Source organism: Peromyscus leucopus, chromosome 1 (genome assembly GCF_004664715.2).
Source record: "Peromyscus leucopus breed LL Stock chromosome 1, UCI_PerLeu_2.1, whole genome shotgun sequence".
NCBI lineage: Eukaryota > Metazoa > Chordata > Mammalia > Rodentia > Cricetidae > Peromyscus > Peromyscus leucopus.
The window spans coordinates 114,623,980-114,643,473 of NC_051063.1; the positions used below are offsets into that span (position 1 = coordinate 114,623,980).

Here is a 19,494-nt window from a genome sequence, read left to right on the forward strand (position 1 = left end):
CTCATATATACATGACATACACTCGTACAGATATACACACACATACATGAAAAAAGAACACAGTTGGAAAGAAATCAATAAATTCAATGAATACACAAAGAGCTTTAAATTCCACAAGGTAGTAATAGTACAGGTAATACACTCTCATGAAGATGTCCAAGTCATGAGTATAGATTAAAGAGCATAATAGGTATCTATTTATAAAATCACAATATGCTTAAAAAATTAAGGAAAACAAAAACAGAAGGGGAGAAGCACATTTTCAAAAGCAAGTAAGGGCCAGGGATATAGCTCAGTGGTAGAGTTTGCTGAGTGTGCCCAAGTTTCTAGGTTTAATCTCCATTACCATTGGGGGGCAGGGATGGAAGTGAGTCTATTTATTCTTAACAAGTTTATGAAAATTCAGCCAGGTGTGGTAGGACACGCTTTTAATCCCAGTACTTTGGAGGCAGAGGCAGGCAGATCTCTTTAAGTTCAAGGACAGCCTGGTCTATATATTGAGTTTTCCAGGATAGCCAGGGCTACACAGTGAGTCTTATTAATGGGAAGAAGTATAAAAAGTTACATTATACAGAAAAAAGAAACCTCTCCTGTACAAATACATCAATAAAGTAAGCAAACAATAACAGAAGGCTCATGACATGTAAGAGTAGTACTAGGGTAAGCCTGAGTGCCAAGAAAATCCTGACAAGGCAATCAAGATCAAAGAGAAAAGGAAGGAATGGGGAGAAAGGAACTAAAATGAATTAAACAAAACATAAAAGTCAGAGAAATCCAAGCCATGTCGGCATTCAATTTAAAACTTACTAAAATAAAATTTCTGAAAACACAAGGTTCTGAGTACCCTATTAAAAAGATTAATAAAAACCACCATATCAATTTAATAAACAAACAAACAAACAACCCCCCCCCCCCACTATTTCATTAGGAAAAGAAGTATGAAGTCACTGGCTTTTCAGCCAATTCTGACCTATCTTCGAATACCTAACTTTACAAATAAAGAAGTAGGCCTAGACAAAGATTCTAGCTTTTCTTTTTTCAAGTTTAGTATATACTTTAAAACTTATTATTTTCTAAAAAACTCATGTAAGATTTTGACTTTTCGCCAGGTGGCAGTGGCGCACGCCTTTAATCCCAGCACTCGGGAGGCAGAGCCAGGCGGATCTCTGTGAGTTCGAGGCCAGCCTGGTCTACAGAGCGATAGCGCAGGCACCAAAGCTACACAGAGAAACCCTGTCTTGGGGGAAAAAAAAGATTTTGACTTTTCATACTGTATTGACAGGTTAGTTGTCACTTTTCTAATTTATTAGTTTAAATGGAATACCTATGTTTTAATTTTTCCTTTATCTTTAGACAAGCAATGAAGTAAAAGACTTACAAAAGGGACTAAGGAAATGTACAACTTAAATCAACATGAAATTGTAATATGCAATAGTTTTAATGACAAGAATGACAAAAGATCTTCCAGTGCACAAAGGTATAAGCACACATAAACATGTAAACTTAGACGTTACTTTTAAATCAGTTCTCTGAACTAATAAGCAGGATACTATACAAGACACTAACTAGATAGCTGGAGTGCTACACTAGAGCAGACAACAAAACCCAGGAAATTCAGAATCAAAGAACTCTAGTTCCTAAAATCTGCATTAAATACCACCAGGAGTATTTAAGGAATCAATTTAAGAATCTTACTACATTATCATTCCAGTTTATCTTAAAACTTGATGTTAAAATCCAAAGTAATTACTGTAGCATTATAAAAGTAATTAGCACATAAGTTAAAAAAACTTAGTATAAACATTAATTGGAAAAAAAAGGTTAAATGGTACTTTACCAACAAACATTTCATGAGTAGGTGTCCTAGTAGTAAAAGTGGATACATCTGAAGAAATGGGAAGGTGAACATCACCACTACTTTTTGTGAGGAAAGGATTTAAGCTTGGAATGGCATCATCAACAGCATCTAGAGTAGCAGAGAAAGGATCTGTGCAGTCCAAGTGAATTACAGCAAAATGAAGAAAGGAAGTAAATAAATTAGTATTGTAATTAGTTGAAAGATGCAAAGTGAAAAGTAGTAGCTATATTATTATTAATTTTACACACAAAAACATTTAATCACTAAGATGAAAGAATTGCATTTAACATATAGAAATCCTTAGGGGGAAATTGTCTCCATTAACAACCACAGCAGATCATTACCGACAGACTTGCTCTCCCCCACATTAGAAAGCCAATAGTCACATAGTTAAATAAGAAAATAATCACCAAAATATTTCCATACCACTCACCTTGCACCTACTCTGGCTGAGTATACTGGTTTTGATGGCATAATTCTGTTTATTCAAATCATTGAAATAAGCATTTGGTAAATGTATGGTATTGAGTAAATTTGCAGAAGAAATAGTCATTTCAAATTAAGGTAAGAAACTGATTCTAATATTTGTAAAACTCCTGTTTAGGTTCAATAGTCAGAAAAATTAAATAAAGTGAAGAAAAAGAGAGAGGGGGGACCTGTTGACAACTGAGATGACTGCCCAGCTGTCTGGGAACAGCTTTGAAAGTCTTGAAGTGGTTACCTACAGGGTAACAAATGTTCCCTTCATAAAACTAACAGGCTTTTCTCCTTCAATTCTGTATCTAAAGTTACTCTCGAATTACATATTCCCATTTGTTTGCCTCATTCAAGATAGTTGTTCTAGTGATTAAAGCTTCAAGATTTAAAGGGTTAGCTAAAGGGGGAAAGAAAAAAAATAAAGGACAGCAAACATATAGCATCCTATTTTTCTTTGTAATAACTAAAGTCAAGAGGATGGTTCTATACTTTCAATCAGCAGCCCCTTCCAATCTGTTCCTGTTTTACCACTACATAAACGAACAATAATCAACAATCTAAGGACCAGTTAGACCACTTACTCTGACAGGTACTTTCCCTTAGCCAATCAATTCAAGGCAAACATTCATTAACCTTAAATGTAACGACTTAAAAACTAGAAAATCACAAGAAAATAACAAATTAATGGCTTTAATTATAAAGCATCTTAAAATTTTTTTCATTATCCTAAGTTATTTTCTAGGAAGCAAGTATTCCTATAGAATAGCAATTCGCAGTAAGAAACTCACTTCTAAACTCAAAATATACTAATGAACTACTCAAACTCAGGATGCTTTAACATCTTTCTCATGGAGGCAAAAACAACAACAACAAATGGAATAGCACAGGGACAATGTAAGAAAAAATAATTCAGAAATAAACCGATGTAAGAAGCTGGTTTTGGTACTAAAGGCAAATGTAAGGTTCAGGGAATTGTGGAGAGAAACACAGCCTGCATCCTGAGGGAATGCCTAATTTTTCAGGAACTGAAAGGTACACAGTGCCCTAGGAGCCATGATCTATGACCTATTTCTCTCGATTGGCAAATCTCTCTCGAGTGCCTGCAGTGTGGTGAAAGTGCAGGTATTTGGCATCTATGTGGTGTGCATATAGAGGCCTGAAGCAGACACCTGTAGTCTTCCTCAATCTCTCTTCCACCTTATTCACTGAGGCACTCAAAGGAAGCCAGAGTTTGCCAATTCTGACTAGTCTATCTGGCAAGCTTGCTCGTAAGATTTTGTTTCCAGTAGGGGTCTGATGTCTAGAATGACCTACAGGCCACTATACCCACCCTGGCATTTACATAAGTTCTAAGAACCCAAACTGGGTTCCTCTGGCTTGCCCAGCAGCAAGTACTTGAACCACTGAATGATCTCCCTAGTACTCTTAAAACTTTTGAAAAATCCAACTCAGCTATAAAACCTTCAAGCTACAGCTTGCCCTGTTTGCAGAGTGTTCTGAGATCAGACTCCAGCAGAATTGTCATCAAAGAGACCAGAGGGACTTCATCCTGCAACTGATGGAAGCAGATGCAGAGTCCCACAGCAAAATATTAGGCAGAGCTCCAAGAGTCCTGCAGGGGGGAGGAAGGACTGGAGGAACCGTAGGGGTCAGTGATACCATAAGAACACAGCCCAGAATCAACTGAGTGGGACTTACAGGGACTCACAGATCAGGGAGTCTTTAGAGGTATGACCTAGCTCCTCTGCAAATACGGTATGGCTGAGTAGCTTGGTGTTCTTGTGAGATTCCTAATAGTGGGACGGGGGAAGGGGAGTGTTGCTGACTCTTGCCTACTTGGAACTCCTGTCCTCCTGCTGCTTTTGTTGCCTCATCCAGCCTTGATTTGATAGCATGTGCCTGGTCTCATAGTAGTGTATTATGCCATGTTTGGTTGATGACCCTAGGAGGCCTGCTCTTTTCTGAGGGGAGATGGAGGGAGACTGGGGAAGAGGTAGGAAGGGGAAACGGCAGTAGGTATATAATATATGAGAAGAATTAAAAAAAAGAAAACTTTTGAAAAATAATTTTGTCCATTTACTTTCTATTTTGTCTTGAGACAAAGTCTCATGTTGTTCAAGCTGGCTTTAAACTGCAACTCAGTGATAATGCTGTTGGCTAGTATGCATTAGGTCCTGGATTGTAGCAATTTAAAAAAAAAAAACAGAAAAAGACTTTCTTTTTAAAAACTGTTTTGGTCAAATTTTCTTAAATGCAAGATTTCCTTATTGTGAATAGCTTAAATTAAAAAATGTTTTTTCATCCAAACATCAAGGATATGAACAACAATTCAACTGTTTACTGTTGACTCTACTGACTAAATTCCTTTAAATACTTCAGCTACCTCATCATGCAGAAATAAAAACACTGAAACTATCACCAATTCAGAAGTTGATTGTTTTTATGAGGAAGTAGGGATTGAATTCTGTGTACATTAAAGGGCTCATAGTAAAGTCTACACTATTTTCCTCAGATATAACTAAGGTTTTGGAAAAGTAACAGTACACTTTCTATTCCTTCTGTTCTAGGGATCTCTGTTTTGAGATGGGAACTCACAGAGGCCCACCTGCTTCTGCCTCCCTAGTGCTAGGATCAAAGGTGTGTGCCACCATGCCCATCATTTGCTTTCTATTTTTAAAGTCTTTGTTACTCATGTGAACAAGCTAAATGCTAAAATGTGGGGCAAATTATTGAGAAATAGCCAACAAAGCAATTTAAAACAAACAAAATACAGTTAAAGATAATGTATTTATATAGAGTATTAAGAAACAATTATTAGACTGAGTTTACTGCAAACTGTTTTCCCTAGTTTACATTTTACCTGCTGCATGAGTTCAACATTTCAGATTTACTTGTTCAAGTTACTGTACATGATATACAGGAATTTTATAGTTCCATTCCTTTGGAATGTTGAGTATACCAACCCTTAAAAATTTGAGTTTGTTTAGAAAAACAACTTTTCAGTTTCTTTATTTAAAAGAAAAAAGTGCTGATAAGATGGCTAAACACATAAAGGCACCTGCCATCAAGCCTGACAACCTGAGTCTGATCCCTGGGATCTACATGATGGAAAAGAAAACGGACTCCCAAAAGTTAACATTTGCGCGCCTGCCCCCCCCCCACCCACATGTGTGCGCACACACACACCATCTCTATAAACAAATATAGTTTTAAAATAAAGTTAACAGAAGATTAATTTCTCACTGCAAGAGAAACTCTGTGCTTATCTGTTTAGTTCTATGTATAAATGGAATGTTGTGGAAATGTCCCCTCCCTGCACCAGCTGGCCTGTTCTCTCTTCTCTCCTTATCTTGGCCATTCATGGAAGGAGAACTAATAAGGAACCAACAACCATTTTAAAAAAAGATACAACAAAAAAAGCTAATTAACTATCAAAAAATTAAAAATAAAGGAAAGAAATTAAAATTATTTAATGGTCTTATTAATAATGCTAATATTTTAAAAATATACTTATTTTTTATTTCATATGTGTGAGTGTTCTGGCTGTATCTAAGTATGTATGTGCATGTCTGGTGCCAGTAGAGGCCAGAAAAGGGCATCAGATTTCTTGGAACTGGAGTTACAGGCATTTGTGAGATGGCATATGGGTGGAGTGTACTGAACCCCGGTAGAATAGCAAGTGTTTTTAACTACTGACCCATCTCTCCAGCCCATATTCTAATATTTTAAAAAGCAACTGAGAGCTGGAAGTGGTGGTGCATGCCTTTAACTCTAGCACAGGGACAGAAGTTATTTGTGAGCTTGAGGCCAGCCTGATCTACTTTATCCCAGGACAGTCAGGACAAAATAGAGACCTCCCTGCTGCCCACACCCCAAAGAGCACAACTGAGATTAAGTGGAAAATAAAACATAAAAATGTATCGAACTCAAAATTCTGAACCCATGATCTGTCAGAACATTAAGAAATGCTTTTCTACTCTATTGTTATTTTAGATTTAAGATTTTACTATGTTTATGTCTGTGACTGGGTATGTGCATGTGAGTGTGCAAGGAGGCTAGAGGCATCAGATCTCCACACGAGTTGTGGTCTGCCCACCAAGGGTGCTGAGAATTGAACCAGGTCCTCTACAAGAGCTGCATGAACTCTTAACCACTGAGCCATTTCTCCAGCACCAAGAAACTCCTTTCTTAACCTTTAATTTGTTGTCAATAGTTTAACTCTAAAATAATTCTAATATACTTATTAAATTACCTTCTTTAGAAATTATACTCAAATCTCAATTTTGCTAAATTAAACAAACCTTATTGCTTACACAAAACTAGTATAAATCTAATGCTTAATTATTAATTCTTTACAACCTGTACTGAAAAGAAAATGACCACTTATTCAACAAAGTATTTATTATATTAATTTATTTATATCTACATATAACAACTACTCTAGGGCTGGTTCTACCCCTACTATTTTTTTTTTTCTTTTGGTTTTTTCGAGACAGGGTTTCTCTGTGTAGCTTTGCGCCTTTCCTGGAACTCACTTGGTAGCCCAGGCTGGCCTCGAACTCACAGAGATCCGCCTGGCTCTGCCTCCCGAGTGCTGGGATTAAAGGCGTGCGCCACCACCGCCCGGCTCTACCCCTACTATTTTAACACTTGGAGGCTGAGGCAGAAGAATTACCATGAGTTTGAGACCAGCCTGAGCTACATACAGTGTGAGAAAAACAACAAGGCTCTGGTAGAGACTTAGCTGGCTTCTTAGAATCCAAGTGAAGGTGGATGGAGAGAACTGAGTCCACCAAATGTGGCACAAATGCTGCTGTCCCCCAAACCACCACCACCACCACCACCACCACCACCACCACCGGCGCCACCGGCGCCACCACCGCCACCAAGTGCTCTCTAATTAATAGATAAGCCTTGCCTTCACAGAGCTTAGATTCTAGTACAAAGAACAGTGTCTTAGGGCTGGTAATGCAGCTCAATGCCAGACCCTTTGCCTAATGTGGGCAAGTCCTGGATTCAATATTCAGTACTACTACAAAAAAAAAAAAAAAAAAAAAAAGAAGGGAGGGAGGGAGGGAGGGGCACTGGAGGGGAGGGAAGAAAGGAAGAAAAGCATATAAACTGTATTTTTAAATCAAATGATTGAATATGAAAATCTTACATGCTATAAAAATTTAATAATTCGCCGGGCGGTGGTGGCGCACGCCTTTAATCCCAGCACTCGGGAGGCAGAGCCAGGCGGATCTCTGTGAGTTCGAGGCCAGCCTGGGCTACCAAGTGAGTTCCAGGAAAGGCGCAAAGCTACACAGAGAAACCCTGTCTTGAAAAAAACCAAAAAAAAAAAAAAAATTTAATAATTCAAACATTACATGAAAGCCAATACAAATTTTAACATTTTCTAATTTCCTACTTAGCATCATTTTTCCTGAAAATATCTTTCCAGCAATTTTTGATGACTATTTATAAAATAATATACATACATACACACCAAAACCATCCAAAGGAGATGATCTGAGAAGCAAATGCCTAACTAAAACTGTGAAACACATATATATTAGCACTTTGCTTTTAAGGCACTAGACCATGATCACCTTAGAACTAAATCCTACTCAAGGGGCACCAAACATTGCTGTTATATTACAAGTCTAAATTAAATCAACATTTTAAACACACCTAATTAAATAAATAAAATAAAATACAATTAATTAAAAAGGACAAGAATCACCATGAGATACCTGGTCACAACATACTTTGCTGGTTGATAACATAATATGAGTTTTACCAGAACTTTATCATCTACATACATAAAAGTAAGGCTTTTACCCCCCAGGAAATTTTTTCCGACATCAAAAGCAGTAATTACTGTACCTTTGAAATTCATATTGAAGGGTGATGTCATACTTTAAAAAGTGATCATTCCTCTCATACTTAACTTCACCTTCCGTAAACCTTACTTCATAATTAACTATGAATTCTAATACTTCATATAGAATAAAAACTGTCTTCAGGAGATAAAAATTAGTTTATTATTTCTCAAGTTCCCATGTACCAAATACAACCAAAACCTCTACTACTTAATGGAGAGGGAAGATTCCTCTACAGCATTTAAAGGAGAATGAAAGCTTACCTCCCCATGTACTTGCTACCTGAGGAGCAGTTGACATAGCATGGACAGATGGATGAAAGGTTGGCTGCTGCAAATCAAGCAGGTCATTTGGCAGCTTAGATGTGCTAGGAAAACATTGTACAAAGCAGTTTTATTTCTAGATGAACTCTGCTATATCAGTTGGTCTCCTGTACCCTACTCCCAAAAAATTAAGACTGCAAAGCTTCAATGTAAGGCTCAAAAGAAAAATTCTAAACGGTAATAGCTGCATGCTCCCCATTTCATATAATTATAAAGAAGTCCAGAAAAATACCTGAACATGATGTCTTAAGTTTCTATTGAATTTGAGTAACAATATCTTTTCTGGAAAGACTCTGACTTTCCCAAGAAAACACCCATCCCCTTGCAGTATATTCCAATTAAAAATTAGTAATTTAACCATATTCCATTTCCTAGTTATATAAACCTTATATTTATTTAGGTAGTATACCAACTGCATTGTTTACTATACCTTTTGTATTAATTTGTAATTACAAAATCATAAAACAAACTCATAGCATCTATAAAGCATGTATTTGAAGAAGTTAAGCTCTCAGACTAAGTACTCAAAAGTACCCTTACTCTCCACTGTACCTGTTAGAAGAACTAGGAGTAGAAAATATGTCGATGGCTGGTGCAGTCATTATTCCCCCTGCTGAGGTGGACACAGGAGAGGCTGCAGTTGTTAAAGAGGTATGCGGTTTCTTTGCAAGTTCTTTTAGACGCTGTTCCTGTTGAGAAAGGAACTTAGCATAAGGAATCTAAAACCAGATCTGTTGGTACAGACTCTGAAAAAAAGACATTTTCTAATTCTGCTTTAATAGCTGAAGGGTACTCCCTGACTTTTCACCAAGCATTCTATGTGATGAAAAATGAAATGGAGTTTCAGTCTATAGGATTGCTACACAATTAAAAACTTAAGTCTGGCTAGAGGTTCATTTATATAATGATCCCCTCTACTTGTTCTTCCAAAGAGAAAACCCACACTTACTTACCTTTAATGCTTTTAAACGAGCCTGTTCTTCCTCTAATGCTGCCTGCTTTTCCCTTTCATCCACTTTGGTCAGAGATAGGCCAGTGCTTGCCAAAGAAGAGACTGCATTGGAAAGTGTTGTAGCCCTAGAGTAAGCAGATACATGTAAACACTTCATAGCTAGAACATAAAATGAAGTGGCCCTGCTTTTGATAAACTAAAGTAACAAGTAACTAGTTGGAATCTTCTAATCAATGACCTAGAAAATTCCAACACTTTTAACACTGTTGACTGAATTGCAAATTCCCAGCTTCTAAAGTTAAGTGTCCAATTCAAAAGAAAATTTCCAACACAGAGCACATTGCCTTTCTTAAGACACAGATGCGACAGGAAAGAGATTTCACATTCCTAGGAGAGTCCTACTAGAAAAACAACAAAAATGATTCCGTTTCTAACAGACAGCTCCTAGACCAATTAACACCCTGGCTTTTGACAGTTCTACTACAAGAATACCAAAGCTCGAGCACCAATAGTAAGTCGTGTATGTCCAGGTTTGTCTTTCTACAACAACACTCACAAAAGCTATTCCCAGTGGATGTCAGGTTCTTTGAAAAGGAATCCTGAGTTCAATTCAGTCACGAGTTTGGGTGGCACCTCCTTTCTATGTGCTTGTTACCTTTCTGACAAGCCAGAATTCTCCTTTGAAATCTATTACATACAGACAATTCATTACTTCTCACTAGCTGTCTCCTTCCCTCTTCGGATTTACCCACACTATATACCAGAACCAACATTAAATTCTAGGGTAAAGAGCTACATCTGGCCTCAATTAATCTTCCTTTTCCTACTATGTACACACTGATAATTGCTATTTTAAAATACATAAAGTGGCAAAAACTAATCTAATTTATGTAAAATCAGTATTATAAATGAACCAATGAGAAGACAATGGATGAGTCATATAATTATGACAAAAATAAGCCAATCACATCATGAAAAACATCTGAGGGAAATTGGTACACCTAAACCATGTGAGTAGATTTGTTTTCATTTCTTTCCTATAACCAACTGGTCTGTAACATCTTGGTGATAATAGTACTTCTAAAAACCTACTATAAAATGAAAATCTTGTGCAAAATATTATTTAAAAAATCATTAGTGGATTTTTCCCCTTGGAATTGGGGATTGTGGGGGGCACACAAGAGGAGCCCTCAATGTAGCCCAGGCTGGCCTTACCTCACTATATAGACCAAGCTTAAACTCAAACTTGCCTTCCTCCTGCCTCAGCTTTCCAAGTTCTGGTATTATAGGTAGGAGCCACTGTACCTCACATTGCTTAAATTTTATTACTAAAAAGGGCAGAAATCACCAAAATATAAACTAAAAATCAAAAGGAACCAAAGAAAAGGTTTCACTATATATTTTACATATTCTTTTAAATAAAGAGGTAAAAGGAACCAAAGAAAAGGTTTCACTATATATTTTACATATTCTTTTAAATAAAGAGGTAAAATCTTCATAAGAAAACATGATAATTATTCAAGCAATTACTACACCCAACTAAAAACAATTAGTGGATCAATATGAGATAATTTCTATTATTTTTAATTTGCTAGGTAAACTGAGCTCAAAACCTCACTTAATTAAAATGGGACATGACAACAATCAATCCCATCAAAAGACATAAAAAAAAATCAAATATGACATCTTAGGCCCAAATTGTAGTATTACTACTGCATCTACCATGAGGATATTATAAATGCTGAAAAAATTAATACAAAATTATCTTTTAATTTTGAAGCACGGTACACACCCAAGCATGATATTTATGGTAACTTTTATTACTGAAACCACAACTCTGAACCACAGCGTCAAGTGTCATCGTCTTAAACTATGGCCACACTTACTGCTATCAGGCACTAAAGTGCATTAACCTCCATGGAGCCCTATCACTAATTCTATGAAGTGGCTATCTAACTACACACAATCTCAGAGATAACTAAGTCAAGATAGAGACACCACACAGCTTGAACTTGAGCTGGTTTCTTCTACTCCTTCCGAAAAAAGAACCCTCATTTTCACCCTTCAAAAAAACAATGTACCTGCTTGCAGCTGTAGAATCTTTGATTTTCTTCCCTTCCAAAGAAGCTAAATGTTGTTCTAAAGCATCAAGAAGACTGCTGGGGGCCTGAAATTACACAAATATTAGGAATTTCATAACTATTACAACATTTTACAAAATAAGTCAAATGTCATCTAACATGAGAGTAACAAAAACCTCATGTACTAATTATTGGTGGGCATTTTTTTTAGCTACCAAAAAGAAATTATAATCTTTTATTGCTATTATTATTACTGTAACATAAACTAATTAAAGTTACTAATAAGCATCACCAAAAATTAAGAACTAAAGATAAGCATAAAACTAAGAATCATAAAAGAACCTAAGATTCTTGAAATATTTAATATATGTAAAATTTTAGTAAAAATATTACTGAGAATGTAGCACATACCTATTTAATATGCATATAAAAGAATGGGTTTTAGGACTAGCAAGATGCTTTTTCAGTAGGTAAAGACACTCGCTGCCAAGCCTGACAACTTTAGTTCAATCTCTGGACCCTGGACCCACATAGTCACAAATGCTACATACATAAAATTACATGCACGCAAACACACACACACATACACACACACACACACACACACACACACACACACACACACACACACACACACGGGGGAGGGGGGTGGCCCGCGCGGCAAAAAGAAGGCTCGGCAATGAAAAGTGCTTGCTGCTTCTTCCAGAGAACCTGAAGTCTGTTTGCCAGCACCCATGCAGGGTAGCTTACAATCAACTTCAACCTCAGCTCCAGGGGATTCAATGCCTTATTCTGGCCTACCTGGGCACCTACACACAGAGCATATACTTAACATGAGCAAAACAAAAAAATTTTAAAGTAAAAAACAGAAATACCAAATGACCCAGCTATAATAATCTTGGCCATTTACCCTAAGGATTCTAAATCATATGACAGAGATACTTGAACGTCCATGTTTATTTCTTAACTGGTCACAATAGCTATGGTATGGCATCAGTCTAGATGTGCATCAATACGTGAATGGATAAATAAAAACGTAGGAGATATACACAGTGAATTTTTACTCAGTTGTAGTGAAATGACATAATACTGTCAGGAAAATGGATGGATGGAAGTACAAACCATCAAGTTACAGAAGCCAGACTCAGAAAAGACAAATACTATGTTTTCTGCCATATGTGCAATCTAGATTTCAATGTGTGTGTATGTTTAGGAATTGTGTATGCATATCTTCAAAACGAAACAATTCCCTCCTGAAGGGAGAAGGGAAGCCTACAAGACTCTTGAATATGAGAAGACCCACAAGGCCCTTCCCTAGGGCTCTATGACTAGTGAATATCTGTTAGGAAAGAAGAGTCTCTAAGTGAAACTGCCTGCAAGCTGGATAGGAAACTTCCTGGGTACAACTTTAATGAATCATTCATTACCCATGCTGGGGTGGGCTTTTCCATGATGCAGCTGTTATAGTACAGCAGTAGACAGACCCACCACAGTAAGAGATGAGTTCATCACTCACTGTATGTGTCATAATTTTATAGAACTCTTCAGCAATATAGTAAAATGTTAAAAACTATAAGGAAAAACCATACTACCCTTGACAGAAATCACTACTCATCTTGGCCCTGCAGTGCACATGACAGTGGATTCATGCTTTAACAATCTACTCACCTGTGAAAGATCTGGAATATCTCCTCTGTCAATTCCAACTTGCTGCAAAAAACAAACAAAAAAGCTATATTTAACATGTAAAATTATAACAATATGAACATTACCTCTTCTATGTGCCATATAGTAACACTGGGAGAAATGAGAATGACGATGAACAAGTTCCTTGGGACATAAAAAAGAAACACATCTAATAACGCCAACTTGCCTTAAACTAATTTTCTTTTTTCATAAAAAAATGCTTCCCCTGACCGTCACCATAGAATATACTTTATTTGGGAGCCAGTGAGATGGCTAAGCAGAGAAAAGCACTTGTTGATCCCTGGAATCACATGGTAGAAAGAGAACTGACTCCCACAAGTTGTTCTCTGACCTCAACACAAATGCCATGGCACTCAAGTGCCTACACACACAAATAAAACAATTTTTGAAAAGTCTGTTTATTGTGGTAATCAGACTTTTCACAGATGTCAAATGATATTTAACCAGGATATAACTACCTCCACAAAAACCTCACTGTATTTTTCATGGTGTTCAGGCATTAGATAACTACCAATAAAACAATTACCAAAAAACAAAAAAACAAAAAACCTTACTTCCTATGTAGTTGAAGACCTGAATCAGAAACCTCTGTTTCTTTCTCCCTTGACTGTTTTATTTTCTCAACTTTTAAGAATCTCAGAATTAAGTCAGTAGAAAATCTAATTCATTCCTACTTAGATATTAATAGCTCATCACTCCGACAACTGTTCCCTTGAAACACAGTCCAAGAGATTCCCGTTGCCTTTATTTTAAAAGCTGAAGTCTCTCACTGACATTGCAAGCCAAAGGACAGTCTCCTAACAACATTTTACAGCAGAATCTTTCCTATTTCTCAGATCACATGAACAGATAATCCACGCCATCTGTGTCAAACCTGGAAGTACGGAAGGGCTTTCAATGTATGACAGTAACTCAACTACCAAATACAAAGAATATAAGGGACCAGAAAAGAAAGTCAACAAATTAAAACTTACTTCAACACTTTACTGGAATCATAGCATCATAAACCCTGCTTCCTCACAGTTTTAATACATAACTGGTGCTAAGGGAAAAGGGAGCAAAAATTGGATTTCTCCCTTGAAAGACCTGTCTGAATCAAAGCAAATTTCTACAGGCATCATAAGCAAGGTCAGTCCAGTTGCTAAAGAATAAAGTATCACTCCAGGCGGTGCACATCTTTAATTCCAGCACTTGGGAGGCAGAGGCAGGTGGATCTCTTTGAGTCTGAGGTCAGCCTGGTCTACATAGAGAGTTCGAGGACAGCCAGGGCTACACAAAGAAACCCTCTCTCGAAGAAAAAAAAAAGGGTAACAGTGCCTAGAGTCACTAACTTGGTAATTCCAAAATAATGACTTTAATATAAGTGATCAAAATATCCTAAAGAAGGGGCATTTCTGGCAGTGATGGGTAAGAGGAAAAATCTTTGAGTTGTCTTTGCTAATATAAAAGATGCCTGTAAACATCAGAACTGCCTTCTGTGCCAACTTCATAATAACTGTTTTTAGGAGATTTATAAAATTAGATTATCATATAACCTCTTCAAACTCAGTAATTAAATATGCAAAATTCACTTATGTAGGAGAGAAAAACTGAATCGTGTAGCTCAGTTGCAGACCTCTCTGGAGGCAAAAGAACTTAGGCTGACCCTGAGTCTTTCCCACTACCAACACCACAGTAAACCTTCATAAACACATGGTAATTCTAAACACAGACATCACTGCAACCAGAGTACATAGTCTTACTTTGTAGAGATGCATACAATGTAAAGTAGATGACTTTTCAACACCCCATAGAAATGAAATAGACAGCATGTACTTTAATTCACCACTTGATGGAATTCAACAGTGCATATTAAAACTACTAGATATACACCTTATTATATTGAACTAGTTCTTGAATTTGGGTAATGATTTCTTCAAAATCCATACCTATTAACTAAAGTATAAGACAGCTTACCTCTGCAACTTTCAGAAACTCTGAGATCCTTGTCATTCTAGTCAAGAACTTCTTATAGATGTCAAGACCTTCTTTGCACTGGTTCTTTTTCATATCAAAATATTTTTCTGTCCAAAGAAGTATGAAAATACTCTTAGCTACACAAAAAAACTTTTTTAAAGTTCCCTAAAAAAGGAAAAAGATTAGGCCGTATCTCCAAAAAGATCGTAATTCTCTCAAAGGACTTACCCTACAACAAAAATTAGTGCTAGATTAGTTTGAAAACTTAAATTAGAATCAAGGTACTAGTATGTTAAAAACAGAAAAATTACTGGAATGTACTCACATTACTATTTTGTTCACAATACTGCTTTGGGATATTTGCATGTAACACACATATTACTTCATTTAAAACACTAAAATCTATTTTTAAATATTTTACTAGTAATATACCAGTACTAACATTCTAAGACAGCAACTCTGTCCAATGTCACTTCAAAAGCTTCCTTAAATTTAATCTGTACACAGCAATACCAGGCTTCACATTTACCAATCATGAAGTTGACGCCTATGACTTCCAGAGCTTTATTTGTTCAGGTATAAAAAAAATAAGTATAATCTACCTGTCCTCATGGTTTAAAGTACCCTTCCATATATTTGTGTTCCCCTGGTCTATGGAAACAACATTTCAATAAACTGTCAAGGGGAGGGTACATACTAGAGTAAAGTACTTAGCATCTGATAGTTAAGACCATGGTACTTTTTGTCCCTCCTTTTCTACTCCATTAAAACCTCAGTTAAAAAAAGCAGAAAGAAAAAAAAAAAAGAGGGGCTGGAAGTAGCTCAGAGGTTAAGAGCACTTGCTGCTATTCCCAAGGACCAGAATTCTGTCCCTGCATCCATTTCCAACAGCTCACTATTGTGTGCTACTCCAGCTCAAGGGATCCATCTGGCCTCCACAAGCACCTGAACTATAGACAGGTGTCATCCACACATAAGTATCCATTAATAAAAATAAAAATTAAATCAATCTTTGAGAGATGCATTTCTATGCAAAATTGACTATTTTAAATAACCGTGATATGTAAGAAAACATCACGAATTCCTAAAATCCCCCCAAAGTAAAAGGTACCAAAAAGTAAGTATTGACTGGCCTAAAAATAATTATTGATTTCAAAATTAAATTTAGGGACTAGGGATACAGCTCAGACATAAAGCATAATTTAAACATATATATAAAAAAAACCCTCTGGTTTTAATCCTCAGCACACACATGTATGTGCCTGCAATTTAGTAGAAAAAGTTATATATACACACATACCAGTTTTGCAAGTTTCACTGTAGAATAAATATTGAGGAAATATACTTTTTCTGAGACAAAGAAATAAGAGGCTTTTCCATTTAAGTATATATAACATAAAATGTACTATCATGCCTCAATCTAACTTTACCAATTATCAGTATTTCTAAAAATAAATAAAAGTTTTTTAAAAAAATACTATTATATCAAAAAACAAAGTTTAATTAGCTGAATACTCTGGTTATAAAAATGAGAATTTATCCACTTGTGTGGATATACATATACATGCATATGTGCAGAAATAAAACTTTTTCTCCAAAAAATGTTTAACATGTCGCAATGGACTCCACAGCAGCTTAAGCAGCTACTCTGTCAGCACTGCTAATTCATGATACAAAAGTTATCTAAGATGTTGCAGTATTTACCCAATAAATTAATGATTCCTTCATTGTATGCTGCAAATAGTCTAATGGCATCTTTGAACAGGAGCATGAAGGCAGCATTTATTACCCCATTTGTAAGTTCATTACTATTAACCTAGGGGAAAATGGAAAATAAGATTAGCTTATCTCATATTTTGTGACACTAACACAATGATTCCTCGCTAGTAAGAAATAAATTAAGACATGTCAGCTTATTAGGAAAACAGGGCTTATTTTCCTACTAGGATATACATTACATGTAAGTTTTCCAATACATGAGTTTTCTGATTTCTCACATTCAGAATTATAGACAAATATTGTAAAATTCTAAGTAAAAAAAAATCAGAAGAAAGAAAACAAACAGCAAAAAGCAACTTTTGAACATTCATTCTAGTTTAGAATTGTAATCAAAAGTGAAAATGTCATTTACCTTTTAACTCTTGAAATCACTCACCCACATCTCCAGTCTCTTACTTACAACTTTATTATAATGCTATAGGTTTACAAAGCATGCACTAAAAACTATGAGTAAGGCTGGGCGGTGGTGGCACATGCCTTTAATCCCAGCACTTGGGAGGCAGAGCCAGGCGGATCTTTGTGAGTTCGAGGCCAGCCTGGTCTACAGAGTGAGCTCCAGGAAAGGCGCAAAGATACAAAGAGAAACCCTGTCTCAAAAAAACAAAAAACAAAAAAACAAAAACGAACAAAAAAAAAACTATGAGTAAGATCAAGAAATTATTTTTCTATACAATAAAGTAGAATACAGACACTAAAACAAGCAATTTTATAGAGACCAAACTATGTATTAAATGAAAAATATGTAGTCGGACCTTCTAAACCTCTATATAAACTAAAATAATGTTCTCTAAACACCAGTTTCCTGTGTCTTCCAGAGCTATAATCTTCAAACAAATGCTTGTCTTCCTTTTTATGAAAGGAAAGATTTTAGGCTCTGGGTATTATGTTCTTTTCTGTAGCAAATCCAGCACTACTACTATAACACAAAAACAGCCACAGCATTATACAAGCCAATCAAGAATCTGCCTACGAAAGAGTATTGATTTTACATATTAATAAAAGTGCATTCATATGCACAAACAAAGAAAAGAATCTGTCTATGGGCCAAGTAGTGCTACTGTGAACACTGAAATGTTAATTTCATAAAATTTTCAAATGTCCCAAAACTAAAACTTTTCAACCATATAAAAATGGGAAAATGATAAAATGATTCTCAATTCACTAGTTATTATAGTGTGACACTTTCTAGTCTATGAAACACACGAGTAGTTTGTTGAACACTTAGTCAACAATCACTACCCAAATAATATCATTTAAAAATTCCAGGGACTACATTGCCACTATGCAATACATAGCAATCTATCATAAATGAGATTTGAACCTCCTTTTATTTCTAAGTAGTTGTCATGCTTTGAGTCTTACCAAACAGAAGTGAAATACTAAAGAGGCTATGCACAAAAGAAATCCTTACATTTTTTAAATCTAAAATTCCTGTGAAGAATTGTAATAAAGCATTTTGCCCATTTAGTTTGTATAAACTAAAATTCTAGCATCAGAGAAAACCCCAACCATTAGTCAAACAGTATTACAGCATGCAATAAAATTACGAAAACTTGGGGATAAAGTTATATTTTGAATTACAAAAGCACATCGACTTACATTAAAATCCAGAAGTGCATCCATTTGATTTTGGATAATTGGTACAGTCTTTAAGAGTTTTTCTGTGTTCATTGTTCTCATAACTCCATCAGCCCTAGTAAGAAAATAAACCAAAACCAATTCACCACTAAATCTCCCATTTGGTTCTCTATTTAAATAACAAGACTGTGATGAAATATCATATATTCCTAAGTCATTATTGAACTCTTTGTTTCAAGTAAGGATGATATAAAAAGAATGTAAAACCAACAGCTGAAAACTAGTGCTACCAAAAAGGGGAGAAGGATGTGTGTGCATGTAGAGATGGATCCATAGTTAAGTGCATGGGTTGGTCTTCCAGAAGGCCTAGGTTCTATTCTTAGCACCCACATGACAGCTCACAACCATATGTAATACCAGATCTAGGAAATACAAACCCCTCTTCTGGTCTCTGTGAGCATAAAAAAAAAAAAAAAAAAAAAAAAAAAAAGATGTACACACATACATGCAGAAAGAATACCCATTCTTATAAAGTATTATTTTAAATGAAAGTGAAAATTTACATTATACAGTCGGATTGTGTAGTTATCATAAGAAGAAATGGCATGAACTTCAGTCATTCCTGTATGTAAAGGCAGATTTATACTTCTTTAAAAGCAAAAGAAACTACTGCCAGAAATCACTAAACAGTTAGGAACTACAGAGTGAGAAGTTAATTCCATTTAATGTATTCATAGCCAGGCCTGTAATCTCATTTCATACACAGATCAAGGCAGGAATATCACAAGCTCCAGGGCAATCTTTTACAGAATAAAACCTTTAAACTTCTGGGAACAGGGCAGCCGGTGACCTAAGTCTACAGCATCTTTCTAGAAGCCTAAGAGCCCAAGTTCCTGTCCCCAGAAACTCAAGTGGAGAA

General features: G+C 35.9%; 1 protein-coding gene across 19 annotated transcripts in view; it reads right to left on the minus strand.

Moving 5' to 3' along the window:
• Picalm (phosphatidylinositol binding clathrin assembly protein) overlaps positions 1–19,494 on the minus strand; it is a 90,911-nt gene that overhangs the window by 21,591 nt on the left and 49,826 nt on the right. For 8 of the 19 annotated variants that reach the window (XM_028873431.2, XM_028873426.2, XM_028873423.2 and 5 more), the window contains exons 5-13: positions 18,597–18,690; positions 16,923–17,034; positions 15,219–15,325; positions 13,224–13,265; positions 11,556–11,641; positions 9,476–9,599; positions 9,075–9,211; positions 8,463–8,566; positions 1,838–1,987 (exon numbers count right to left, since the gene is read on the minus strand). In XM_028873431.2, the coding sequence (XP_028729264.1) occupies positions 1,838–1,987; positions 8,463–8,566; positions 9,075–9,211; positions 9,476–9,599; positions 11,556–11,641; positions 13,224–13,265; positions 15,219–15,325; positions 16,923–17,034; positions 18,597–18,690 (956 nt within the window). The remainder of the gene's footprint in view (positions 1–1,837; positions 1,988–8,462; positions 8,567–9,074; positions 9,212–9,475; positions 9,600–11,555; positions 11,642–13,223; positions 13,266–15,218; positions 15,326–16,922; positions 17,035–18,596; positions 18,691–19,494) is intronic. The other 11 variants (XM_028873439.2, XM_028873436.2, XM_028873437.2 and 8 more) reach the window with 2 other exon arrangements.